Raw genomic sequence first — 22,120 nt, forward strand, 5'->3', positions numbered from 1 at the left:
TATTTTAAAATGTAATTGATTTCTGTGATCAAAGCTGAATTTTCATCATAACTACTCCAGTCTTGAGTGTCACATGATCGGTTTTATTTTATTTTACTTTTTCAAATTCTGTGTTTTCTATTTTATTTTTTCTGGATTATTTGTTTTATGATTTACTGCAAGTTTATCATCAAATAAGGGTGTCTAACGAAATGACAAAATACTTACAACTTAAAAAATAATAATACTGCAATGGTTTCTAATTAAATTAAAACAAAACTTTTTTTTTTTTTAACAATTTAACAAATATTTTAAAAAGTAATCAAATATAACAATTACAACCAAGGTTTTTTTTTTATTATTTATTTATTTTATTTTTCTCCAATAAGAGGCCTTTTACTATCAATGTTGAAAACAGTTGTGCTGCTTCATATTTGTGTGAAAACCGTCATGCATTTATTTCAGGATTCTTTGATAAATATAAAAAGTTCAAAAGAACAGCATTTATTTGGAACTATTTTATAACATTGTAAATTTCTTTACTGACACTTTGAATCAATTTAATGCATCCTTACTGACTTTAATTTCTTTCAAAAAGAAACAAATCTTTCAACAATATTACACCGCCCATCCTGTCCATTTTTAATCGTTTATTGTAATGGGTGGATCAGTTCTGCAGACCATGAGACACATTGTGAATCACAGCTTCATCTCCAGGCCTGTCAGAGATTCAGACTCTTTTTATCATCCACTCGAGCATCACCAGCTCATAACCGAGAGCCGTCTTCAGGGCCGAGGTATTGACCGAGCTCTGACAGCCTGTTACTTACGAGCAGTGACTCCAGACGCCTTGAGACGATAGATGAAGTGTCAGCGACGAGCTGTTAAATCACTGGATGCTTTCAAAAACTGAGAAAAACCAACCCTGACCTGCTTCATCTGGCCCCGTTTATTGATTTTACCATTTAGTCAGAAACAGAAAACGCTCTTGTGCAATTTTGGAGAGTCCCCTGCAAACATTTTTAAATTAAAAAAGCCCCATAGAATTACAACTTATTTTAATGTTAAATAAATTCAACATGAATGCATGCTCCTGGTCTTTTTGTGAATGACTCATTGTTACTCCAAACAAAAGAGAGTTTCTGCAAAAATTCACAGAATCTAGAAAAAATTTAAATGGAAATCAGATTTGAAGATCGGCTTCCATTTTCATTCTGTTTTATTATTTAATATAAATTTATCATCAAAAAATGTCTCTAATGAAATTTATTCAAACTTTAACAATTTAATCGATCTTTTAGAATGTAATCAAATTAAATATAATTAACTAATTGATTAATTTAGCATGTTGCATCATATTGTGCACAATTATTGGTGCATGTTATTCCAAATAAAAGTGTTTTAGCAAAATTTAATAACTCACTTTAGTAAACAGGGTTACTATAGTTAACTAAAACCATAAACAACACATTTGTATTCATTTAAATAAAATAATTAATGCAAATGTGTGCCAAAAAACAAAACAAAAACCTTTTTTAGTTTAAAATAAACATTTTATTTCAACTAGTTGCCAAGGCAGCTTTTACCATTTGCATGTAGTTTACTTGACTAATATAACTAAAATTAAAAGTTAAATAAAAATTAATAAAAACTATATAGTCATATGTAAAAGAAAACGAATAAAGATGACAAAAACATGAACTCAAATTAAAATGAAACTAAAGCCATAAAAACACTTCCATTAACTGAAATAAAATTAACTTTGAAAAAAAAAAAAAAAAAGTAGTAAACATTATTAATTTCAGCAACATTTTCTATTTTCATCAAGTTTACTTGATTCACTAAAAAAAAGATACTAAAAAAATTTATATAGACATATAAAATTGTTTTTAAAAATGACTGCTAAAAAAAACTGATAAAACTTCAACTCAAATTAAAATAAAACATAAATTAATTTGCGTTACTTGAAATAAAATAAACCTTAACTGAAAAGTACTAAACGTACTAGATGTACTAAAATAACTAAAACTAAAAATTATTAATAAAAATTTTTAAAAAAATTAAGAAACTAAAACATTTAAAATAGGAACCAAAACTAAAAAAATATATATATATATTAGACTAAAATAAAAATTACTAAACTTAATTTCAAATTATAATAAAAACAAAAAATCGTAAAATAAAAACAAATTAAAAATATTAACAGAACACTGTAATAGTACCTCAATGATACGGAAATAGCACTGCTAGTAAATGAAGTGGTCACTTACGCCATGATGCCGGACAGATGAAACACCTCCGCCGACAGGTAAGCCATGTAGCTGTAGACGAAGACGAACAGAGGCTCGATGACGCGCGTGTGCGAGGTGAAGCGGGACGTGAAGGCTGCCAGGATCCCATAGATGGCGCCCACCACGATACCGCCCAACGACACAACCAGAAAACACACGACACCCAGAAACACATCCATCACAGTGATCGTTCCCACAGTGCTGTACTCCTCAAAGAGATGATACAGCACCTACACACAAGAACAACAGGAAGTGTGCATCAGAAATGAACACCATCCACAGCATTAGATGTCCAGGCAGCTTAATAAAACATTCAGGCCTGGTTTCACAGACAGGGCTTAGTTTAGGCCAGGATTAGCCATAGTTCAATTAGGACATTTAAGTATCTTTTAGAAACGTGCCTAAAAAACAAAAAAAAAAACATTTCTGGTGTGCATCTTGAGACAAACCAGTGGCACTCACATATTTTAAGATCAGTCATGGCAAGCTGCTTTCAGTTAAAACCGCTCAGACATGCATTTTAGTCTGGGACTAGGCTTAAACCATGTCTTTGAAACCGGGCATAGTGTTACCATGATGTTAAATTTTAATACGTTTAACAATTTTAATTAATATTATATTTATATAATTTAAAAAAATGTTAAAATTTATCTATTTTTAGTTAACAAATATTTTGCTCAAAAATTAAATGTTAATTTATTAATGATATATTATAATTTATTTTATTATTTATTATAAACTTTATTAGTGAATTATAATTAATAAACAGTATATATAATTTATTTTACTTAATATACCATATATATTAAATATATGAACTTTTTATTTATTCTAATTATTATACTTATTCATATTAATTAAAAATATATTATACAGTATCAGAATATATATATATATATATATATATATATATATATATATATATCCCCACACACGCAATATTTAATCTAATTATTATAATGATATATTTCTTATTTGCATTATTAAATTATTAAATTAATTACTGAATTTACTCAAGATACGTACATGTATAATATAGTATTACTACAATACAAATTTCATACTATATTATTTATTTAAATTATATACATTTTTTCATTTATTATTTATTTAGTTTGTTGGAGATACACAGCATTAGACTTTATGAAGTACATTAAATATTATCAAACCCTTTTGTGCTTGTGCAAAAAATACTCAATAAACATTTATTTACTGCTTCCCAGTGGAGACGTGCAAAGCAGGACAACCAATACTCCTCAGATTAGCAGAGGAGGACTTCACCGAACACCTGATATCATGTTTGACTTCTTTCATTGATCACCTCTAAGTGTGATTTGTTTCACTGACCACTCGAGACAGAAGCTCATTGAAAGCATGAGGTCAAGCAGTCAAGGAAAAACAGTTGAGGTAATGGAAACGAGACGCCTCTTCACAAGACTCAATCAGCTGATAAACTGAACTGGACTGGAACAATCCCATAGATTATACAGAGACTAGCTTTTTAGACACTTCCAAAACTGTTGCAACAGAGATGGAAATACAAATACATGAATTATGTTTCCAACTTTGTTCCCACAGTTTTGGAAGTGCCTTTTTCTGTTCTAAAGAAGGGGGTGTCCCAATACTTTTGTCCATATAGTGTACGTACAAGTCATTGGTGTTTGGTGATGAGTTTTTGGCTCAAGGTCTGCATTTAAAGTCACACCAGAGGTGTTCAGCTGGCTTTCTGCAGACCAGTCAAGTCCTTCCACACTGACTCAATCAATCATTTATTTTTGAACCTTGTCTTATACACAGAGACATTGTCATGTTAGAATAGAAAAGGGTCCTGTCCAAACTCTTGCTATAAAATTAGAAGCACACAATTCCCTAGAATATCATTATATGCTTAAACATTCAGATCTATCTATCTATCTTAAATAAATAATTAGCAAACTATATTATTTCAAAATAAGAATATTTTTCTATATACACACACATATTTATATGACATACAAACACACACACAATTAAAATAATTAGAATAAATAAACAGTAATTGTATACAAATATATTATTGATTATTTTAAACCTTTAAACTTATTTCTCTCCATACATCTTAATTTGCGTATAGATGTATACATTTTTAAATGTATAGCTCACACACACACACACACACACACACAAATACATATATAAATAATATACATTGTGTATATACAAATATATTTATTCTCTCTCTCTCTCTCTCTCTCCCTATATATATATACAGTGTAGGGATGTGCGGGACTAGTCGACTAAACAGTTCAGCTCCTGCTAGTCGACACTGAAATCAATAGTCGATTAAACGAGAGAAAAAAACCCCATAATTTTAATGTTACATTTAAAACATTTTAACAACAAGCTAAAATAAAACTTTTGAAAAATAATAAATATCAAAATATTTAAATATTTTTAAAAGCGTATCTGGGCGGAAACTATATTTTTATCTCAGACGTCGCATGCCTTTTCTTCTCGTCAGTTGCGTTGAGATCAAAATGACCAGCGAAGAACCAGCAAGGTGTGGGATTATTTTGAATTAGAAGGAAACGGAAAAGTTGTGTGTAAACTGTGTAATGTCAAATTGGCTTACAATAACTCTACTGGAGCGATGCGTAATCATATTCAATACAGGCACGTATGCGTTAGCTTGAAGACAAAGCCAGCAAATGTCAATCATGTCATACACTACAACCCGCCGCTGAGGTCTGCGATCCCATCCGCGCCGTCTATTCCTCTAAACGAAGACCGACTTCGTGGTGGTGCGGGATTTCCAGGCTCTTTTCGAAACGGTCTGCTTGCTTGTAGTTATCTCTCTGCGTGCCTGTGACTTCAGTTCCTGCCGAGCGGGGTTTTTTTTTCAAGTGCAGAATCGCCTCTAGTCCCGTCTTTCGCCAGACCACGTTAACATGTTAAATTCACTGAACAAATGCGCATGGTCTGAGTAAGTAAAACGAGCATTGTTTTGTTTTTAGACAATATAGCCAACATGAAGTACATTTTTAAAAGCCGTTTTAATGCTATTCCTTGATAAACGTTCCTTTTTTTTTTTTTTTTACTTGTGTTTTAATATGTTGTCTAACGTTATATGAAAATGAAGAATTCTGTCAGTCCATTTTCCATTTCTGCATTTCTCCAGCTGATCTGAATAAATAAGCTATGCACTGGTTTATGTCGAGTTATGCTCTTCCTTATTTTCTGTTTAACGACCGCCTAAAATTAAATGATTATAACGTGAGGCAAGCATACGGCATAATCGTGACCTGTTTTTAGCAGATTTCATTGAGGGATTTGACAGTGTGATGCAAAGATTAAGTATTTCAAGTGTAGGCTGTTATACACACAGTTTTTTTTCTTTTGCCATTTTGTGGGGAGTTTCTAGCTTTTAGTCTAGTCGACTAGTCGGATACAAAACTTCCGTTTAAACGACTGTCAAATTAGTCGTAGAGCACATCCCTAATACAGTGCCCTCCAAAAGTATTGGAACAGTAAAGACAAAATTGCTCTGTTGGTCAAGACATTTACAAATATGATTAAAATATGAATATGAGACAAAACTACAGAATGTCACATTTTATTATTGGGTGATTCAACACATAAGATGTTTTACCAGCTAAGAAGTTCAGCACTTTTAGAGTTGCATCCCGATATCTGATGTGAGCATAAGTATTGGAACAGTTGCCTCACAGGTCTTTCTAAGTGATCAGCTGTGTCCTGTTGCATTAATTCTTCAGATCTTAAAAGCAGGGAATGTGTCGTATCAGTTATATCCATTACTTCTGCATTCGATCATGACATACATAAACCAGGATGAAGACGAGGGAACTGACTTTGAGAGAAAAGCAAGCAATTTGAATGCTAAAAGAAAAGAGGAAGTCAATTAGAGCTCTAGCAAAAACAAAGGGCATGAAGAAATCAAGAGTTTGGAAACCACCAGCGACACCAGCAACCAACAACTACCTGATCGGCTGAGAAAACAACAGTAGTTGATGACAGACAAATCATAAAAGCTGTGAAAATGAACCCTAAAAGACGTGTCTGTAAAATCACCAACAACTTCCGGAAAGCTGGGGTGATGCTCTGACAATCTACTGTCCTCAGGAGACTATGACACAGAATTACAGATGCTACACAGCAAGATACAAACCTCTGATCAGCTCCAAAAATAGAAAGGCAAGATTAGAGTTTGCAAAAAAGCACAAAGGTGAGCCAGAAGAGTTTTGGAACTGTGTTTATGGACCGATGAGACAAAGATGAACCTTTATCTAAGTGATGGGAAAGCAGAAATGTGGAGAAAAAAAGGGAACTGCAATGAGCATGGTGGAGGTGGTGTCATGGCATGGGCATGCATGTCTGCCTCTGGAACAGGCCCTCTCAACTTTACTGATGACTTAATGTATGATGACAGTAGCAGAATGAATTTGGAAGGGTACAAAACCATCTTGCCTACCAATATTCAAGAAAATGCCACCAGATTCATTGGGAAGTGCTTCATATTGCATCAGGACAATGACCCAAAACACCTGCCAGTTCAGTCAAGGAGTTTATAAGGGCAAAGAAATGGAAAGTCTTAGATTGCCCAAGTCAATCTCCAGATTTAAATCCGATTGAACATGAATTTCACCAGCTGGAGAGGAGAGTAAAGGCAGAAACTCCTCAAAACAAGCAACGATTGGAATTGGCTGCATTAAAGGCTGGGGAAAGTATTTCAAAGGATGAGACCAAGAGTCTGGTGATGTGTATGGGTCACAGACTCACTGCTGTGAACTAAATAATAGCTTTTAATCTTTTATATCTGCCTTATGTTCAACTGTCCCAATACTTATGCTCACATCAATGAGTGGGATGAACTCTAAAAGTGCTGTTCTTTTTATTTGGTAAAACATGTATGTGTTGAAACGGCTAATAATAAAATGTGACATTCTGTAGTTTTGTCTCATATTCATCTTTTCATCATATTTGCAAATGTCTCGACTCCACAGCCAACAGAACATATACACACACATATATATATACACACACACACATATACATATATATATATATATATATATATATATATAAATAGATAGATAGATAGATAGATAGATAGATAGATAGATAGATAGATAGATAGATAGATAGATAGATAGATAGATAGAATCTTGAATCTGAGGGTGCAAAAAAAATCCAAATATAGAGAAAAAAAATTAAATCGCCATTAAAGTTGTCCAAATGAAGTCCTTAGCAATGCATATTACTAATCAAAAATTAAGTTTTGATATATTTATGGTAGGAAATTTACAAAATATCTTCATGGAACATGATCTTTATTTAATATTCTAATGATTTTTGGCATAAAAGAAAAAATTATAATTTTGACCCATAAAATGTATTGTTGGCTATTGCTACAAATATACCCCAGTGACTTATGTCTGGTTTTGTGCTCCAGGGTCACACATATAAACAAATACTTTTTTTTTTTTAATAAGCTCAGTGTACTCACCACAGTGACGGCGTCATTAAGTAAAGACTCTCCGAACACCAGGATGTGGAGCAGCTCATTAATGTGGATCTCCTCAAACACAGCCAGCACGGCCACGGGGTCCACGGCTGAGATGATGGAGCCGAACAGCAGGCATGACAGGAGGTCCACGTTCACCAGTTTATGGCCCTCGAGCTGGCAAACGCCGTATAGCAGACCACCAACAAAGAAGGCATTCCAGAGCGTTCCCACCACTGCAAACATGAGAATAGTGCCCAGGTTCTCAGTGAATTGCCGTATGGGCAGGAAGTAGCCGGCGTCGAGGATGATGGGAGGCAGCAGGTACAGGAAGAAGACGTTGGAATCCAGCACCGGAGGGACCTCGCTTACCACCTTCATGAGACCGCCGACCAGCAGGCCCACCACGATCAGCAGACAGCTCTCCGGCACGATAGAGGACAAGCGAGGGATCAGGTGGAACCCTGAAAGAGAGTGAGGAACATGGATGCATCAAGACAGGACAACTGCAATCTTTGGTTATTCATATAATTAGTGACGCTCCAAAATTCATTTTTTACCAGAAACACAGAAACCAAAATTTTAGAGAAAGTTAACCAATACTTTTGCCGAAATTGCAAAAGTAATACATTTTTGCTGTTCCGGCCAAATATTTTTGGTGGACACAATTTCACTAAATTCATCACCAAATCATCACTAAATATAATATAATATAATATAATATAATATAATATAATATAATATAATATAATATAATATAATATAATATAATATAATATAATATAATATAATATAATATAATATATCTCAGTCAAAATAAAATAAAATAAAATGTATAATTTAGCTAAAACTTTAAACCGAAAATAAAATGTAATAATCATTCAATCAAAACTCAAAACCAAAAAACAAACAAAAACTAATTTAAATTGCACATAAGTTGGATTTTATTTATTTTTTTGGATGATATAATTATGTTTTTACTCAAACTCGTTTAAATAGTGGCTGTAATAAAAACTTACATACATTAAATAATGACAACATTACTAACAGGTTAAATTAACAGTTAAAATGAAAAAAAAAAACTGTTAAAAGGTTAACAGTAAAATGATATTGCATATGTAATTTAGCACATAAATTTATCACAATTTTTCTGCATGTTAATGTAGCAGATAAAAATAAAATAAAATAAAATAAAATGAAACAAAATGTGAACTGGTGGAAGCATAAGACAAACACTTTAGGTTAAGTAAATATAAAATAATATAATATAACAGCATGGTTGATCCAAATTTTCCGGCATGTTGATGTAGCAGATAAAATAAAATAAAGAAGTGAACTGCTGGAAGCAAAAGACAAGCACTTTGTTCAGTAAATCTGATGATTAATGCGGTTTATAGTCTCACTTTGGTGTCTGGCTTCCATTCTCTGTACATTAATTAATACTTGGATTAACATATACATTAATTAAAATTGGACAAATTTGGCCCCTTCCATGTAAATTAGATTTTATGACAATTTCCAATAGCTAATTACGGCAATAACCAAATGAAATGCTCATGTGGTGTAGAGTCGCAGCAGAAATGACATGAGTGTGAAAACAGTGTGATGCTGTTGCAGCTGCACTGATGCTCTGCTGACGTGAGAAACCGGTGTGAACCTCAAAAGTGTCAGTCTCAAGACAGGGTAACAATCAAGAGTGTGTAGTTGTGGAAAAAAAAAAAAAGTCACATATCAGCCCTAATGCCAGTTAAATTGCTTAACTGTGAGCAGAAAACATTTCAACACATGACTGACTTCCATTCTATCGTCTCTACATAAGCTTTGTAAGGCTATTACCACTAAGGCTTTTCCAAACTAAAGCGGCCTGTTGCAGGTATTTGTTAGAGCTGAATGTTTTCAGGACATAAACACAAGCTTAACTCAAGGAAAGTCACACAACAGAGAAAGAACAAGATACGCAAGGAGTTCAATCAGTTGACCGGTGATAGGAAATCTGTCTATGAAACAGTGATGCATCTGAGATATATTTAAAGACTGATGTCGTCTTCATTCCAACTGTCGTAAGTCATTAGAATTATCTACATAACCACATACGCAGATCTGTGTGACACGACAACAGTCAGCAGAGAACAGGCCCTGGAGACGAGCTCAATCAAAACCTCTGAAAGGCCCTCGCAGGGAGTAATAGATCTTCCAATAATGGCTCCGGTCTTCCGTTTCTCCAGCTCAACCCAGAGGTCAACATTTAGCTGGTTAACATTGTACAGTAGCTACAACACTAATAGAGGAAATAAGCCTGTTTCTCCATTGACAGCCATTCAGAAATTATACAATCAACATAACCTGTTTGTATTAATTTGTCTATATGCACAGGACAGGAAGTATTTTTTCAGTGTTTTGTTAAAACAAGTTTAACAACCTGTGATTTGTTACATTCTGTAAATGAACATTTAAAAAAAAAAAATCATAAAACAAATAAATTGTAAAATAAAATAAATAACTTTGGCTTAGTTGTCCTTGTTTATGGAAAAACATAATAAATAACTAAAATAAACAAATAAATAAAAATAGCTTCTGCTTAGTTTCACTTATTTATCAAAAATAAAGAATAAATAAATAAATAAATAGTTTCTGCTCACTTTTACGAACATAATATAATAAACAAATAATCCAAAATTTAACCCCCCCAAAATAATAATATATATAACTAAATTAATAAATAAAAAATAAACAACTTATCTTAGTTTCACGGCATAATCTAAATAACACAAATTAATTCAGTTTAGTTTCCCTGGATCATCAAAAAATTACATAAAATGAAATAAAGTAAAATGAACAACTTTGCCTTATAGTTCCACTTATTTATCAAAAATAAAATATAACAAATAACTAAAATAATAATAAATAACTAAAATAAGCAAATAAATAATTAAACAAATAAAAACGAATAATTTCTGCTTAGTTACACTGCATTATCAAAATTACAATAAATAAATTTATTCAGTTTAGTTTCAATGGATCATTAAAAAATAAAATAAGAAAATAAATAAAAACAAAGCACTTTATTTTAACTGCATGCAAATTGCCACATGGCTATTTAATATATATAAAAAAATTTTAGTAGACGTTGCGACAAAAATATATTATAACAGGGTTAAGGTCTTTGCACAAGGAGTCCAAAACTTCGTCGTCCGTCATAAGAAAGAAATCGGATGAATGAATGAATGGACTCAATGTGCAAGGACCTTTACAGTGATAAAGAATTACTCACAGTCACACCCTGATAAGATTGTGCTCATATGGCCCATCCCTAGAGCGTATTATATAAAAATACACTAAGGACTGACAGCAACAGGACAAAACAGCAGAGTCAGAATACCTCAGCTATTATGAGGTGATTTGACCTTCACATTGGCACCGTGCCCGTCGTGAGGCCCCTCAAACAGCCAACAATGAGCCCCCAGGAGAGGCTGTGAATTATTTAGAGCCCAGGGTGACACACGTCTTCTGCTGGCACGTGTGGAGAGACCAGAAAACAGCGTGAACATGTTACCTGCGTTCAGTGCGCCAACACACACTGAGCACATCCAATTAAAAACGCTCGTTAGCACATAACAAATGTCAACATGTCACCGCTACAGAAATGAAGCCTTCATGCAAGCTGTGATCTAAATAACTCATTGACTTCACATGTTCTTGCTTTTGGAGCGGCAAGGGAACAAAGTTAATAGCTGGAGAGATGAGGAAAAAAAGAAAAGATGGATGAAAGGGCCCAGAATGTACACTTTTCAGGTCTCCAGACTGCGACTAAAACAATCGCATTTGTGACCAAAAATATTAATTTGCGAGTGAGATTTTTGCTGAGATCGCCACTGGTGACTATGCATATTTACACAATGTGCATCAAAATTTTAGTGGAAAAAAAAATAATTTTAAGCAGTGCTCATCTCTGCCGAACAGCAGCGCTGACGCACACCTGCTAAACGCAGCTCAGTTGTGCAGCACGAGAGAGATCGAAATGACGGAGACGTGCAAGTGAAAATGCAGAAAAACAGTGTCTATTTTGTGCACAACTTGAACAAACTTCAACAGGTAAAGCTGTCAGCTGTGTGGATACTGACAATATCGTTAACAATTCTCGTTTAGAATCATTACTAATATGGCTTCTTGTTATCAAGATCTTAGTCTATATGCTGTGTTCTAAATGCGTGAACTTCATATTATTTGAAGCACACTTGCCGTCCAGTAATCACAATAAGCTTTGTGCTTTGTTACTTTTTAATAAACAAAGTATCAGCTTTAACCTTCTGCCAAATTCATAAAATAAATACGGTTCTACTATAGTACGAAATGAACATGAATTAACATCAAAAGGTAGGCTATTAAAAGAGAGCCTACAGTACAATTTACTGAAATGTTCTGCATCACTCAAGCAGCTCTTGTGGGAATCTGACGGCATGCATGACAAAACTCAAGACTGTTCCTCACAACTTTACTGCTCTACTAAATCACAGCAGAGGACCAACAATCACACAGACTGAACAAGGACAGATCGAGTGTGTGTGTTCTTGGCTCAAATTCACAGTAGATCACTGAACATCACATTCAGGAGCCAAATCTTTTATACTCAAATACAGTGACAGTTTACAGATTTTTAATAATGATACGCCTTTGTGAACTAAAACAAACCTGTGTTGATGAAAATACAAAAACATAAGTACAAAACAAACAACATTTTGACTTTGTGTTTATAATAACCACAACTCAAATTTAAGTGAAACTGAAACTGGTGTACTCATGTACCTCTATCATTTGGCACAAATCCAAATCATGTTTTGTATGTTTGACAACCAAGTCATGGTTACAGTAATGATCATGAACTATGCTAATTTTGTGTCTGTCACATGGCAAACTACTGAAAGTCTTGAAACAGAAGGTGCAGCAGGGAATCAGGAGGTGAATAATTTCTCATAATTTATCTTTGGCTGCAGTTTTCACTGCTATGATACATCATAGAAAAAAATTGTACCCTCTCTGGATGCTCTAGGTGATTTAAATTAGTTTCCAAACCGGTTTTAATCTCAATTCAGACTAAGTGTTTAATTCAGACTAAGTTTAATTCCTTTAGGCAAATTTTTGAACATTTTATTTTTGTTTGACTTTATTAATAAAAATAGTGTGTTTTTTAATTACCATGTTTTTTGTGTTTTGCTTTGGTACCGAAATTGGTACAGAGAACCGTGGATTTTCACTGGTATTGGTACCGAATACAGAAATATTGGTACCGTAGAGAGAATGCAAGCATTTATAATTGTTGTGAAAACATTTCAGTACACAACTATGCACAAAACCGCAGGCTCGTGTAGCAGTATTTGCATTCACGTACTTCTGTAGAACTTTCTAGACTCAAATGTGACTTTTTCATGCTAATCTACTGTACTAAGCATTACAGTGTTACTGTGCATTTAAATGTGTGATTTCATAAGCATTTCCATGCCACTTACAAAAGCACTTTAGGGAACATTAGAATGCAATAAACGTTAGAGCAAACGGTCCTGACAGCCCATAATTACAAGCAGCGAAGTCATCATGACTGTCTCTGTAAGCCAGCAGCGATGGACACGTACAGAATGATAAATACACCTCGTGGTGGTAGAACTGTGTCACCTGGTAAGATTTAGTTGTATTATGTATCATATATAGACCGCAATATCAGCGGACAGGACTGCTTTACATTTTTTACTTGTAAGAGTGACAAAGAAACAGATATTTCTAAAGAAAGGCTTTCAGAAGCATGCTATCTAAAGGGCGTTGCTTGCTCAGACCTGTAAAACAGCATCAACAGGCTCTTCTTCACTGCAGAGCTGCTGTAAAAGTGTGTCAGGTGAGCAGGTCAGTCTCGCTTTAGCCTGACAGCAAAGCATTAGAGGTTTTTGTGTTTGGTTTCTGCTGAAATCCCAAAGATTTCCTTACCACGGTTAATAATTTGCATGACACTAAACCATGTAACCAAGGTAAAATCACACTCGAGGTTGTGTGTGTCGGCAATTAAAACAACAGTGCTCAATAAATAAATAGATGTGTAAATGAGTGAAATCTCATGAACACATGCTCAAACCTCAAAATCTAAAAAAAAGAAATTTTGCATAAAGTAAAGCTTATTTTAAAGGCATTATAATTTTTGCATTGTGATATTTTCATTTGAATTAAGCACATTTCCTAACCAAATTTGCATTACTCGATGGCTTCAGAAAAGTTTGTTTTTTAAATTTTGTATAGTTTTTATATTTTGCAAATTTCTTGTAGAACATACTACTCCAATAATCTGTTTTATATACAACTATATATTTTGTTTACAGTGTAATCATATGTAAATAGTATGCATTCACCAAATTAAATATCTTGCAAGTTCAAGTTACTTAAACAGTGGGCATGTTAGCTATTTGAATAATTACTTATCTGGTTCAATGCCACATTCAAAAATATTAAAATAGAGATAAATCAATATAAAAGTAGAGAGAGAATTAAAATACATATATAAAACATTCAAATAAAATTTAAAAATTAATAAAACACGTAAAATGAACCATTTCTATTTTAATATCTTCGAATGAGACACATCAAAAAGAAACCTATTCTCTTTTATATTCTTGATTCAAGTGAAACTTTTACGGTGCCATTTTCACCTACCAAAACTTTTCAATTGAACAGATTCTATCTACACAACCGTCCTCAGCCGACCTCTTCGGTCCGGACAGAAAACCCTAGTTGGTGGGTATCGCTGCTGGAGATTCACTCAGAATGCTCTCAAGGTCACGGTGAAATCTGCAGACCGTTCTTGTCGCCAGGCATTCAGCTGCAGCGAAACACACGGCTGCCCGTAGGGAGTGTGATAATGGGAGCAGCCTGGCAGAAGACGAGGGACAAGAAACCTCCAGAGAGCTACCGGGCATGTCAGATCTCTCTGTCTGCACCAGGACTCCTCTAATATACAGTCTAAGGCTGGGTCGATATATGGTATGCAATGGTAGAAATACGACATTTTGCTTTATCAACTTATGCAAGAGAGCTGCATGCATCTGCATTGAAAACATCAAAACACACTTCCAATAAGGCTTCTTTTTTTTCCTATCGTGTTGAGGCTTAGATGTTGGATCAGTCAGTCAAATTTCTGGCTTGGCAGATGGAACAGGCTAAGCAAACATCTGGCATGTAAATCTGAGGGGTAAACAGGCAAGAAATGCAAACGAGAAGAAGCAGCAGTGAACTCTCATTCGCGTGTTACGCTCCCCTGATTACAGGGTCACTATAGGTGTTCGTAACGGCTGCGCCAATGAGTCATATTGATCCTGGTCACAAGTGAACAGCCTGTCGAGGGAAAAACCAGCATCATCTCAGTGAGAGACTGGGACTGGCTGCCAGGTGACTAATCTGCATGTTATCATCACTAACAACAACTGTTACCAAGATAGAAACTAGCAGAGAAAAATGTGTAATCAATTACTAAAAAAAAATTTAAATGTGGGTTTGCAAAGAAAAAATATATGCATATTTATGCTCACCAAGGTTGTGTTTGTTTGATCAAAAATACAGTAAAAATTATGAAATATTATTACAATTACAAATAACTGTTTTCTGTGTGAATATATTGTAAAAGTAATTTCTTCCTGTGAATTAATACTGAATTTCAGCATCATTACTCCAGTCTTCAGTGTCACATGATCCTTCAGAAATCATTCTAATATGTTGATTTGCTGCTCAAGAAACATTTCTGATTATTATCAATGTTGAAAACAGGTGCATTGCTTTATATTTTTTGTACATATTTATTTTCAGGATTCTTTGATGAATAGAAAGTTCAAAAGAACAGCATTTATTTTAAATATAAATCATGTAACATTATAAATGTCTTTACTGTCATTTTATTCATTTTATGCATCCCTAATGAATAAAAGTATCAGTTTCTTTAAAGAAAAATGGTTGTGCATATAGAATTTTTCTTTAATATTAGAAAAGTTACAGGGGGAAAAAAAATCATTGCTATGCCATGGTGTTTAAAAGGGACTTCAAATGAGCTGAGTGAAGGGCAAAGTGTCAAATCTTGGGTGTCTGCCAGCAAAGTTCAAATAATTGGTTTCCTTTAATGCTGATAAGACTAAACCCAGAATACTAATTAACTATTAATAAGTCCTGGCCGCAGTCAGCTGGTCAGAGGGAACATCCCATCAACAGATGGCTAACATTTGTATGTAAAAATGTAGCACCTTTAAAAACAGACGACATGCATATGCATGAGCTACAAGTCCAACCGGCCCAAAAGAAACAAAACCCTTATTGTTGAGGGCTAAGATTTTATAAAGGACCCTCTTAAGGATTCTTTAAGGATCATCAAAGCATTTAGAGACCAGATAATTTGGATGTTTGCTGTCCTCTCCACCCTCCTTTTGCACTGAAAGGGAAGCGGCTATGCTGTAATCCCTCCAGCCAGGCCGGATCACATACCTGTCCGAGCACTAATCAGCTGATCAAACTAACGAGAGTGAACGGTGGGTGACGGGGGTCTGATGAAAACACTGATTCAAGCAGACAATACACCACAGCCTAAACCAGTTTCACACTCTGAGGTCATGGGAGATTAGTTCACACAGATCAATTTAGAGGTAGCATGTTACGAATCAATGAAACTAGAGAACAGAATGAACAATGGACAAACAAGTCAGATAACCTTAAGTTGCTGTAAAACAAAACGACAGCTGAATTCTGCAGAAATCTGTGACCCTTTCTTTGGAAATCTGGGCCTGTTGATTTATTTCCTCATGTGACTGAACGTGGGTAAATATTTAAATACTTCAGATACAACAGTGTTGTGTTAAACTATGGCAGGGATTCTCATTTGTTTAGATTTAGTTTAATTTAATTTTTAATTTATTTATTAATTTAATTAAATTTTTAATTTAGCCAAACCCATTTGACATTAAATCTCAGGGGGACTTTAAGTAAACATTTCAGTAATTTAACAATACATTCACATGTTCACCATTATCTCACATAGTCACATGACATGCAGATAAACAAATTTGAGTTTCATTTTGATCTTAAAATTACATATTTTTATTCATTATTATTATTAGTAGTAGTAGTAGTAGTAGTAGTAGTAGTAGTAGTAGTAGTAGTATCTATTTATTTAAATAAATATGAGCTTTTTATCAACTCATAATCCCCTAAATCCACTACAAATCTCAGTTTGGAAAACCATATCTTAAATAAAAGATATATTCATTTGAAGCTTTCAATAAATGCATTCATCAATAAAATTGTGTTTGGTCAACCAATGCATTTTGCGGGCACATTTTCTGTATAATATCTCTAAATGGTATAACTGGCTGCTTTCCCAGTTATTATAGATGAAGATTTCCACATGGTCTCTTGAGGAGCGACAACTTGAAATACTGCTCTGCCAAACAACACCAGAGCAATTAATGTAATCTGAATCCGTCTGACAGGAGTTCATTCAAACTGTTCTGATGAATTAATCTAAACCCCATGTCTGTATCGGTTTGCTTTCAATTTCCACCATGCCAATTAGCTAATACAAGCTATAAATGAGCCCTACTATGAACTACTTGCCGTCTTCAGGCTGTGAGACTTGGCACTCACTCCCCATGATGAGCATTTATTAATAATGAACAGACTCTGAAACATTAATGCTTAACCCTAGCAGAGGCGCCAATTCATTTGGACAGATGGATTGCGATGCAAACACTGTGAATGACAATGATACTGTCGACCAGCAGAGGAGCCAGACTGAACACAGTGTGTGAGAGCCGACATACATGCAGAGGATTTGATAAAAGCCACCCGACAAAGCCAAATGAAAAACAGCATTCAGTCGCAGACTGTAAAGGGCCAAAGGGATTAGGACAATAAATTCAGATAGATGGATAGATATGCAAGGACAAACAAAAAAAACTTAACAGGGAATAATAACTTTCTCTTCCTCAAATAAACCTATACCATGACTTCATAAGATCTATAATATAATATATAATTTTGTAGTGATCTCACAATTAACTGTTGTACAGAAAAAAATCTGGGTGTCATTTTTGCCTGAAACAACGTTTTAAAGTTGAGCACAGGAAAATCTAAAATGCCCGACAATGAATTTACACTCCTGCTGCGAATGAGAATTGAGATGTCAACAAAACAACACACAGACGGCTTCAGACTCCAGCGGGAGACTCGTACATCCGAAAACTAGAACTGTCACAGCTAATGCACTGAAACAGGAAGAAAGCCTGCAACTCAACATTTGCACATACCTGACCTCATCTGCCCTCTTCTCCAACATCCTCCTCTCCTCTTGCATCAGACGTCAACTGTATTTCCCCAAATCTTCACGATTCTCTGTTTCCACTCAAGCACTGACAACAATTGTCACATTGTGCACTAACCGCCTCATAACCCACTCAATAAGTAAAACATGATTTAATAAACCATATTACACCCACTTCTTATCAAAACAACACTTCATTGTCTCACTAAGCATTTAAATACACAGGCCCAGTGCAGCCAGTACTCTCGGGTCAGTATGTACTGTAATTAGCAGTACGTCAGGCGTCTAATTGACACTGTGCACTGTAGGGTATCATTCAACAGCAAGCATGTAAGAATCTCAGGTTACCACTGTTCTAGTCTCGGACGGCACACAATGCCATGATGCACAACAAAACGGCAAGAGCTGATTGGCTGATGCTGCACAGCTGCCAGGCGTTCCATTGGTCACTTTACATGACAGTCTTCATGAATAAATAAATATAGACAGTTCTTGTCCAGATAGACTGCAAACTGGACCAGACATTATGCTGACAGCAAGACCAAACACTGTTCTGATGACTGTGCAATTTTATCACTGTGTGAAAAGGAATATTTACACTGGTAAATGGAGCAGCGTGAGAGCAGAGAAGAAAATGCCTCTGGGAAGAGGTTACTTTAAGGGTCTCTCTGGGTTGAAGATTTTATCACATTAAACGTGTAGTGACTTGACTCACACGTAACGTCAGTGCACTAGATAAGAAAACATTAATGCAAACTAATTCTGCAGGAGATTTTCTCAGAACTAACTTCACATTTCTGAGTCACACACTGTTTTTTACTTGTTATAACATATGTTATGAGTACTCATATCAACTCATAACATATGTACACACACACACACACACACACACATATATATATATATATATATAAACTAAAGTTTATAATATCTTAACTTACAAATATATAGTTGACCACACAAAATTAAGCAACTGAATATAAAATACATTTGTTATGATAGGTCTATATATTTTTGATATTATATTTGATATAAATTAAACACACTAAAGACACGGAGTATAAAAATATAAACATTTCAAAATTATATTACATATGTATTATACAGACATATTACATTATAATAAAATAAAAGTTTATTTTAATATTTTATATATATAAAATCACTAAATAGTTTTTTATAATTTGATAACTTTTTGCACTTTAATACAAAACATATATATAACTTTTTAAAATACATTTTTATAATATGATATTATATGCACATATTTGTGATATTTATTTTTATAACAAATACATAACATTATATTTTAATACAGTATATTATGTCACATGTTTTATATATATATATATATATATATAAATAAGTGTGTGTCAAAAATGTTTTGTTTTAGATTTTATATACTAACTCATAGTTAATCACACAAAATATGAAGTAGCCACTGAAAATGAAAATAAACACTTTTTTACCATAATATTTTTTATATAATGTATGTGTGTACTATCAGTCAGATAGATAGATAGATAGATAGATAGATAGATAGATAGATAGATAGATAGATAGATCCCTGTCCCTAATGCAATGTCAATAATGCATAACATATACAGGATACATAATATAAACATACTCACCCAGTTTCATGAGTGAAGCCAGCAGAACCCATAATGAAATCTCAAAGGGGACCTTAACGTGTTCAAAATTAAATGACAGAACCGGGAAGGGCTTCTTGGACGGAGTAGCACGAGTGTAGTTCCCTTGATTCTGGAGCTCGTGGTCATAGGTGTCAGGGGGCTTTCCGTGATTGGCGGCCCTGCCTGGAGAGCTGATGCCCACCAGGAGCCCCAAGACGAGGAGGAACATCTTGAGCTCCATGACAGTTGAGCGTTTCAGAAGATTAGAGGAATCGAGTCTCTCCAGATACACGAACAACACGATATTATCTGACCAAGTCTGTCAGTTCTTTAACAAGCTCTACGGTGAAGTTTCCTTTTAATCTACAAGGTAATCCCTGGATCATTTTCTGACCCCGGATTGATTTAAATATAAATGGCTCTTGGGTTTCCTACTTCCTGGCTTGAGTCAAGCACTTAACGTTTAACCGAGCAGCACACCCTCTCCAGGTGAAAAAAACTGCAAACCAGGAAATATAGACCGGTAAGTGTGTATATACCGGCATGTAAAGCAGGAAATATAAGCGGGTATATAAACTCAACTCAAATATTTGGTGTGAGAAGATCCCCTCAAGGCGTTACACTGTAAGGTGTTCATTTTCAACCTCCAATATCATCATCACCATCATCACCACCAGCCCCTCAGAAACCGCGTGAAAAGGACACTCAATGACAACTCCAAGACACTCCTCATCGATAAAAATCAGTCCTCAAATAAAGTTCTCCTCATCTTGGTTGTTGTTATCTTCTGATCGCATCGGAACCTGCTGTACTGTCCCGATCCGGACGACAAGGAAAAGTCGCTCGAACTACGTATGACGTTGCTGTATTGGCGGCAGCGTCACGCGAGCTCCTCCGCGCTCCTTAAATAACTTATACGATGTCTTTTAGCGCTAACACTGGCCATTTCATACACACCGACTCCTTTTTCCATGTCTGCAGTGCGTGATGCGGAGCAAATATACGTACCGCTCTAAAAACACACCCTTTGGGCAGGTTTTCACAAGTCGATGGGAGGGGTCTCTTTATTGGACTGCAGCGGCATCCTGTGGAGAGGAGGGTCGCCGGGGTTTCGCCGTTGGGGTTGCCAGATCACGTGTTTTCCCGCCGGGATTATATTAAAATAAATAAATAATTATAATAAATAAATAAATAATTTAAAAAATGTACAATAAAACAGCAAAATAAAATAACATAAAATAAATCGGTCTATATTTACTTACACTCATTTCGTTTCATACAGTGTAAGTGAACGGGGATTGGTGCTGTCAAACTTGAAAATGACAGCAAAAAAAAAAAACAGCGTAGTAATATTTCCTGCAGAATCGTGTTGTTTCAGAATCATATGACTTCCTTTTTTCGAAGGAACACACACACACAAAATGGTCATTCTCTGAGTCAATTTAAAAAACCACAAAAAAAAAAGGAACACCATAAACACCACAGTTGTTAATATATTTCATCCATTTACTCTTGTTTTATACCGGTCTTTCTTCAGTGGAGTCACTCGTTTCCATATAATGATGTGGGGACTATCAAGTTCTAAAATGGCAAAAAAAAAAAAAAAAAAAAGTACTATAGTAGTCAATGTTACCTCCAATTGCTCACACTTACAGACTGTATGACTTTCTCTCCTCAGTGGAACACACACACACACTCTTACATTCAATGAAACTGAATGGGGACTGGCTTTATCAGGTAAAAAAAAAAAAAAACACATAGTAGTCAATAGAGAGCACTTCTGAAGTCATTTGATAGCTTTATATGATGAAAATAACTGACATTTAAGTAATTTTTCACAGGAAATCTTGCTTTCTGCCATTGCTTTTAAAAATTAAATATGGCAACGTCGTTAGATGTTATAGATAGTTGTGAAACATGTTGCATGACTATTATTTGAATGGTTTTTCAGTAAATAGCAGTTTTGCTCATCACATAAAGCTTTCAGAAAGGTAGTTTTATGCTAAGGAGCCGTTTTTGACATTTTGAGCTTGAAAGCTTGAGTCTCCATTCAGTTTCATTATATGGCAAAGAGTGCCCGGAAATCAGAAGTCAGTCAAAAGTCAGAAAGAGCTTTATTGCCAAGTAGCCTATGTTTGCACGTACAAGGAATTTGTTTTAGTGTCACAAGCTTCAGTAGCCTACACAGAGACAACAACAACACGCAGATAAAAAATAAATAAATAAATAAGATGTGAATAAAACACACATATGTATAATATATATTATGTATTTACAGTATACTTGTCTTGTATATTATTCGAGAAACTGAAAAAAGTTTTTTAAGGTAAGTGGTCGCAAACAATTTATTTTAGCTACATTTAATTAAAAAAAAATATGTTGAAAG

The 22,120-nt window shown here is 34.5% G+C and overlaps 1 protein-coding gene across 1 annotated transcript in view; it reads right to left on the bottom strand.

The window, feature by feature from the left end:
- Positions 1-20,784, bottom strand: part of slc9a1a (solute carrier family 9 member A1a) — a 40,226-nt gene extending 19,442 nt beyond the window's left edge. Inside the window, exons 1-3 of the mRNA XM_058746504.1 lie at positions 19,735-20,784; positions 7,774-8,234; positions 2,250-2,500 (exon numbers count right to left, since the gene is read on the bottom strand). Of these exons, the coding sequence (XP_058602487.1) occupies positions 2,250-2,500; positions 7,774-8,234; positions 19,735-19,975 (953 nt within the window). The 5' untranslated portion in view covers positions 19,976-20,784. The remainder of the gene's footprint in view (positions 1-2,249; positions 2,501-7,773; positions 8,235-19,734) is intronic.
- Between the last annotated feature and the right edge of the window lie 1,336 nt (positions 20,785-22,120).

The sequence above is a fragment of the Onychostoma macrolepis genome, chromosome 16 (assembly GCF_012432095.1).
Source record: "Onychostoma macrolepis isolate SWU-2019 chromosome 16, ASM1243209v1, whole genome shotgun sequence".
Lineage (NCBI taxonomy): Eukaryota > Metazoa > Chordata > Actinopteri > Cypriniformes > Cyprinidae > Onychostoma > Onychostoma macrolepis.